We start from the raw sequence: 7,206 nt of genomic DNA on the forward strand, positions 1-7,206 counted from the left end.
TCATACTTTTTATTCACAAAGAGCAAACTAGCTCACACACACACCGCAACTAACAAAGCAAGTTTATTAAAGATCCAATTGTTTCACAGGTCTTCAAATTCTCCCTTTAACGTAAAATATGCATACATCTTTACAAAGACAATTCAGAGATGAACAATCTAACATCTTAAACCTATATAAGAGACCTGTAGAAATGTCTCAGTTTGAATCCTCTGCGAGTTCGCAGTACATTGTATCAATAACATTGTTTTTTTTTAGTATTTGTAGTTTGAAAATTATTTAATGTCCTCTTAGCACATGCTCATACGAACTGGTTGCAGAACGATTCTTGTTCTAAACTTGCTGCCGTCTTTGGAAAAAGCCATTCCAATATGTTTCGAGTTTGCGGCGTTTCATTGTGTCCTCTGTGTTGCTCACTAATATTGATACAAGATATATACACATGTGTCACTGTGGACATAATGGTAATCCCGTTGTTTTTTCTTAAAAAGGGTTTCTTAGGACCCAGCGGTGGCAAGTTTCCACAGACGACAGCAACCGTGTCTCTAACCATAATGAACAGGTGCTAATTTTGTTACGTAAGCAAGTAAGCATTTTTAAGCTGTTTGTACTCTAACTTGTGTAAGTCCCTGACGAAGTGCCTCCGGACAGGAAACGCGTCGGACGTTTGTGCTCAATGTACCCCTGAGTCTGTTTCACCCTGTGAATGTTTAATCTACCTTAATAAAGAAGTTTTTTACCTGCACCAAGGCCTGCGGCTATAATCAGTTTCAATACAGGTAACCCTATTTGTTCATTTAATTATATGTGTGTAACTAATATGCAGGTGTTAAAATAGATTCAAATAGAGCATACAATTTTCAATAATTTACAATTTATTTTTTATTAATTAATCTACTTTGTTCTCTTGGTATCCTTTGTTCAAAAGAATACCCAGGTAAGCTCAGGAGCTAGCTGATAGTTGGTGAGTACACATATATGCCCCTTATCCTTAGCTTACTGATATGGTCAGCTAACTCCCAGTAGTGCATTACTGCTCTTTCATTAAAGGACACTAAAAGAATGAAGCAAAATTCTGAATATAATTATTTTGTTTATAAAGCGCCAACATTTTCCACAGCGCTGTCCATGGGTACAATTCATGTTAGCAAAACAATTATACAAAAGGTGTAAGAAACCAAACAAAATTTGACAAATACAGGAAGAGGTAGGAGGTGAGAAACAGGAGGGTGAGAATGATGTTAATACAGAGTTAGATGAGGGCAATTATTAGGAAAGTTTAACTAAATTGTTACCGAGTTGGGTAGTAGGCTTTCCTGAACAAAAATGTCTTTAGGGAGCATTAAAAACAAGGCAGATTAGGGGAGAGTCTGACGCCATGAGGAAGTGCATTCCAGAGGGTTGGTGCCGCACGAGAGAAGTCCTGCAGTCTTATAAGTGATAAAAGAAGATGCAAGGAGCAGGTCATTGTATCTTAGTGGGCGGGCTGGAGTATATATTTGTTGGTCAGTGAGGACAGGTAGTGGGGAGCAGCATTGGCAATGGCTTTGTAGGTCCAAGTGAGAATTTTGAATTAAATTCTGCTGTGAATGGGGAGGCGGTGAAGGAAATCGCAAAGAGGTGCAGCAGATTCAGAGCGACCGGAAAGAAGGATTAGCCTGGCAGAGGCATTTAGGATGGATAAAAGGGGGGAAGAGGAAGGCAAGTGAGTAGGTTATTGCAGTAGTCAAATCAGGAAATTACAAGGGAGTGGATTAGTTGCTTAGTGGTGTCAGTGCTCAAAAACTGACGAAAATATTGCATGGGTGGTTGAAGCAGGGTGAAGAAAGTGATTGGATGTGGGGGATGAAGGACAGATTGGATGTGGGGGATGAAGGACAGATTGGAGTTGAGTGTAACTCTGAGGCAGCAGATTTGGAGTGATGGGGAGATAGTGATTCAGTCGACAGTGATAGAAAAGTCAGAATTCAGAGTAAAGCTAAATGAGGGGGGGGGGGGATTAGAAGGAACTCAGTCTTGGGACACTTGACTTAGCACCACAATCCTTTGGTGGTGAGAAGCCAGCAAGGAAGAAATGCCAGATAAGCAGTCACTGATATGAGAAAGGAAAGCGTGAGAGAGCAGGGGTGGAGAGGTAGATTGGAGTGTCATCAGCATAGAGGTGATATTTGAATCCATAGCTGTTGATAAGTTTACCCAGTGAAGAAGTATAAATGTAGAAGAGTAGAGGACCCAGGACAGAGCCTTAAAGTACTCCAACTGTCAGAGGAATTGAAGAGGAGTTACCAGCAAATGACACAGAAAAGGATCTGTGAGATAGATAAGAGTGGATCCAAGAGAGGGCAGTGTCACAGGGACCAAGAGAGCTGAGAGTCTGTAGGAGGAGGGGGTGGTCAACTGTATCAAAGGCCGCAGAGGTCATGTAAGATAAGTATAGAGTAGTCATTGTTAATTTGAGCAGAAAGAAGATAGTTAGTAATATTGGTGAGTGTTGGGGACAGAAGCCAGATTGCAGGGGGGTTCAAGCAAGGAGTTGGAGGACAGGAAGTGGGTTAGGAGGTCTTAAATTAGTTTTTCAAGAGTTTAAAATGTTAGCATAGAAAGTGATATGGGCAGTAGTTTGCAAAATAATTAAAGGAAGGGTTTTGAATATAGGGGTGACCTTTGCATGTTTTTAGAAAGATGGGAATGAACTGGTAGAAAGGGATAGGTTGAAGATGAGAGTAAGAGCAGGAGTGAGGGTGGAAGACAGAGAAGGTATTAGATGTAAAGGGATAGGGTCAAGCGGGCAGGTAATGAGGCGTGAGGAAGACAGTAAAGAACAAACTTTATGTTTGGTGCCTGGGGGGTGAAGATGCAGAGAGTGGCAGAGGGGGTGACCAGGGGTGGAAGATTGCGGGCTTGTTGTGATGTTGCTTCGGATGTTTGGTTTAAAAAGTATTCTGCCAGTCTTGAGCACTAAAGACAGATGAAGAGGGTGGTGCAGATGGGCCTAGGAGAGAGTTGAAAGTCCAGAAATTGTTTAGGGTTGGAAGAAAGAGCAGAGATAAAAGAAGTAGGTTTGCTTGGCTAAGAGAAGGGCAGATGTGTATGAATTAAGAATGAATTTATAGTGGATGAAATAAGATTCAGAGCGAGATTTCCTCAACACGCTCAGCATTGCGGAAGCATTTTTGCAAGTAGCGAGTTTGCTGAGAGTGCAAGGGCTGTAACTGATGGAGTGAGGATTTGCATAGTTGGGGAGGAGCAAGAGTGTATACTGCAGAGGAGAGAGTATTGGTATTATGGGCAGGTTATAGTGGAAGTGTGAGGAAGGAGATGCTAAATAAACTTGGAAAATTGAAGCGGATCCACAGTGGGAGTGGGTTTAGCCGATACATTAAGATTATGTGTGATTATATGTGAGCAGGTGGTGGTCTGAAATGTGAAAAGGGTGACAGGTGAAGTCAGATATAGAACAGAAGTAGGAAATTACTAGGTCAATAGATTGTCCGTCTTGGTGAGTAGGGTGGATTGTTAGAGACCGAAGGAGGATGTTAGACAAAGAAGTTTAGAGGCAGCAGAGGCAGATGTGTTATCAATGGGGATGTTGAAGTCCCTAAGTATTAGTCGGTATATTCCTAGAAAGAGAGGAAGCCAGGCAGCAAAGTTGTCAAGAAGTTGGGAGGTTGGTCCAGGAAGGCAATAGATGACTGCCACTCAGAGAGATAAAGGAGAACAGGTGAATGCAGTGAACTTCAAAGCAGAAGAAGAGAGATGGGAGTAGTGGCAGGTACTGATAGGTGCAGGAGGGGTAGAGCAAGATCCTCACACCACCACTATGTCTCTCACCAGACATAGAGTTATGGTTAAAGTGGAGACCACCATGTGTGAGAGAAGCAATGGAAGCAGTGTCAGAAGATGATATCCAGATTTTTGTAATTGCTAAAAGATTAAAAGCAATAGAAACAGGTAGCGAACGGCTGTAAGTATGTTGCAGATAGAGAGCATTCCAGAGAGCAAAGAAAGGGGATAAGCTCTGTGAGTTAATGGAAATTATACTGTTAGAATAAATGACGTTGTCAAAAATTGTATGCTTGATCTGAATCATGAAAGACAAATTTTGGGTTTAATGTCCCTTCAGACAGTTACATTAGCAATAATGCGCTTTTCTAGTTTGCACGTATGTCCCTTTAAGTACAAGTGAGTGAATCAAAATATTAAGACTTGAAATAAGTATTGTATACTCATCATGTTTAATGTAGGTTAATGTCCCACTGACATAGGTCAACAGAACTGAAGGAGCAATGCTGGAAAGAAATGCCAACCCCTTGAGCAATTTCCAGCTGAATAGGATTTTGCTGCTTTCATATAAAATAGAGTAAAATCATAATTTACAGTGGATATAAAAATAAATGTCAGGTTTCTGTGATGTAAAAATATGAGACAAAGATAAATAATTTCAGAACCTTTTCCACCTTTAATGTGACCTGAACAACCAACTGAAATCTTTTAGGTAAAGGGAAATAAAAATAAAAAAATAAAATAATATGGTTGCATAAGTGTGAACACCCTTAAACTAATACTTTATTGAAGCACCTTTTGATTTTATTACAGCACTCAGTCTTTTTGGGTATGAGTTTTTCAGCATGACACATCTTGACTTGGCAATATTTGCCCACTCTTCTTTGCAAAAACACTCTAAATCTGTCAGAATGCGAGGGCATCTCCTGTGCACAGCCCTCTTCAGATCACCCAACAGATTTTGAATTGGATTCAGGTCTGGGCTCTGGCTGGGCCATCCCAAAACTTTAATCTTCTTCTGGTGAAGCCATTCCTTTGTTGATTTGGATGTATGCTTTGGGTCGTTGTCAATGCTGAAAGATGAAGTTCCTCTTCATGTTCAGCTTTCTAGCAGAAGCCTGAAGGTTTTGTGCCAATATTTTCTGGTATTTAGAACTGTTCATTATTCCCTCTACCTTGCCTAAGGCCTTGACTAAGGCCCCAGTTCCAGCTGAAGAAAAACATCCCCAAAGCATGATGCTGACACCACCATGCTTCACTGTGGGTATGGTGTTCTTTTGGTGATATGCAGTGTTTTTTTTGTGCCAAACATATCTTTTGGAATCATGGCCAAAAAGTTCAACCTTGGTTTCATCAGACCATAACACCTTTTTTCTCACGTGCTTTTGGGAGACTTCAGATGCGTTTTTGCAAAATTTAGCCAGGCTTGGATGTTTTTTTTTTGTAAGAAATGGCTTCCATCTTGCCACTCTACCCCATAGCCCAGACATATGAAGAATACTGGCGATTGTTGTCACATGTACCACACAGCCAGTACTTGCCAGATATTCCTGCAGCTCCTTTAATGTTGCTGTAGGCCTCTTGGCAGCCTCCCAGACCAGTTTTCTTCTCGTCTTTTCATCAATTTTGGAGGGACATCCAGTTCTTGGTAATGTCATTGTTGCGCCATATGTTCTCCACTTGATGATGACTGTCTTCACTGTGTAAATTCTTTTGTACCCTTCTCCTGACTGATACCTTTTAACAATGAGATCCCTCTGATGCTTTAGAAGCTCTCTGCGGACCATGGCTTTTGCTGTAGGATGCGACTAACAAAATGTCAGGAAAGACCTACTAGAACAGCTGAACTTTATTTGGGGTTAATCAGAGGTACTTTAAATGATGACAGGTGTGTACTGACTCCTATTTAACATCATTTTGAATGTGATTGATTAATTCTGAACACAGCTACATCCCCAGTTATAAAAGGGTGTTCACACTTATGCAACCATATTATTTTAGTTTATTTATTTTTATTTCCCTTTACCTAAAAGATTTCAGTTTCTTTTTCAATTGAGTTGTACAATTTATAGGTCACATTAAAGGTGGAAAAAGTTCTGAAATGATTTATCTTTGTCTCATTTTTTTACATCACAGAAACCTGATATTTTAACAGAGGTGTGTAGACTTTTTATATCCACTGTATATACTTCAGTACATTTCAGTTCATGTCTCCTAAAAACTATGGGTGTTAGTGTAATGTAACATCCTTTAAACCGCTTTTAACCTACCAGTAACATTTGCTTCAGCAGCACTCATCATTTTGATGGATATTTAAATGTTATTTGAAATGCATAGCATTCTTTTTTTTAACAAATCGCTTTTTTTTTATTATTGAAAAAAAAAAAAATATTCAACATATTTCGCGCAGTTCACAAAGTTCTGTGCAATCCGCCATAAGCGCACGCTAAAGAACATGCTTAAAAAAGTCCTGGCAGATGCTTAAATGTAGCAGTAGAGAAGACAAGGTAACCCAGATATGGGTTGTATTAATCCCACTGGACGATGCAGGTACATCCCGGCTCAGCACAGAAGGAAGCCATTCTTGGCTGTTAGTCTTTGGCGATGAATTTCATCTTGTTGTAACTCTTCTATATTTGGGTGCCAAAGCTTCATAAGGGCACGCTCCATGTTTAGGGCATAAACCGTGTGCGAAGGAATAACCTCTCTGTAAATCTGTGAATGAATATAAGTTCAATATCAATATGTTGTGAGCAAGCATAACAAATGCAGTAAAAATGAATAGTATGAAATAAAGAGAGACTGCAGCAATCTGTAATTAAAACTTCATACTTGTTCTCGCAAATATTTTACTGGTCTTTATCTCCAGAAAGGTTCACTGGAATTAAAGGGACAGTCTAGTCAAAATTAAACTTTCATGATTCAGATAGAGCATGCAATAAAAAAAAAAAATTCAATTTACAGTTATCAGCAAATATGCTTTGTTCTCTTGGTATTCTTTATTAAAAGCTAAACCAAGGTGGGCTCATTCCTAAGTCGTTGAAGGCCGCCTCTTATCTCAGTGCATTTTGACCATTTTTTACAGGTAGATAGTGCTATTTCATGTGTGCCCTTGTGCTCACTCCTGTGGACTTACGTAGAAGTCAGCACTGATTGGTTAAAATGTAAGACTGTCAAAAGAACTGAAATAAGGGGGCACTCTGCAGAGACAAGGTAAACACAGAGGTAAAAAACTTTATTAGTATAACCGTGTTGGTTATGCAAAACTGGGGATGGGTATTAAAAGGGATTATCTATCTTTTTAAATAATACAAATTCTGGTGGAGACTGTCCCTTTAATTCAACATAACCTTTCAGATTATGATGTGTAATTCCTGATATTTATCCTCATGTAGCTCAGGTAAACATTCAATGTATCTCAGA

General features: G+C 39.6%; 1 protein-coding gene across 1 annotated transcript in view; it reads right to left on the minus strand.

Annotated features, from left to right (window-relative positions):
• Positions 1–1,073: 1,073 nt before the first annotated feature.
• Positions 1,074–7,206, minus strand: part of TADA1 (transcriptional adaptor 1) — a 51,145-nt gene continuing 45,012 nt past the window's right edge. Inside the window, exon 8 of the mRNA XM_053693254.1 lies at positions 1,074–6,498. Coding sequence (XP_053549229.1) covers positions 6,346–6,498 — 153 coding nt within the window. The 3' untranslated portion in view covers positions 1,074–6,345. The remainder of the gene's footprint in view (positions 6,499–7,206) is intronic.

This window comes from Bombina bombina, chromosome 10 (assembly GCF_027579735.1).
Source record: "Bombina bombina isolate aBomBom1 chromosome 10, aBomBom1.pri, whole genome shotgun sequence".
Lineage (NCBI taxonomy): Eukaryota > Metazoa > Chordata > Amphibia > Anura > Bombinatoridae > Bombina > Bombina bombina.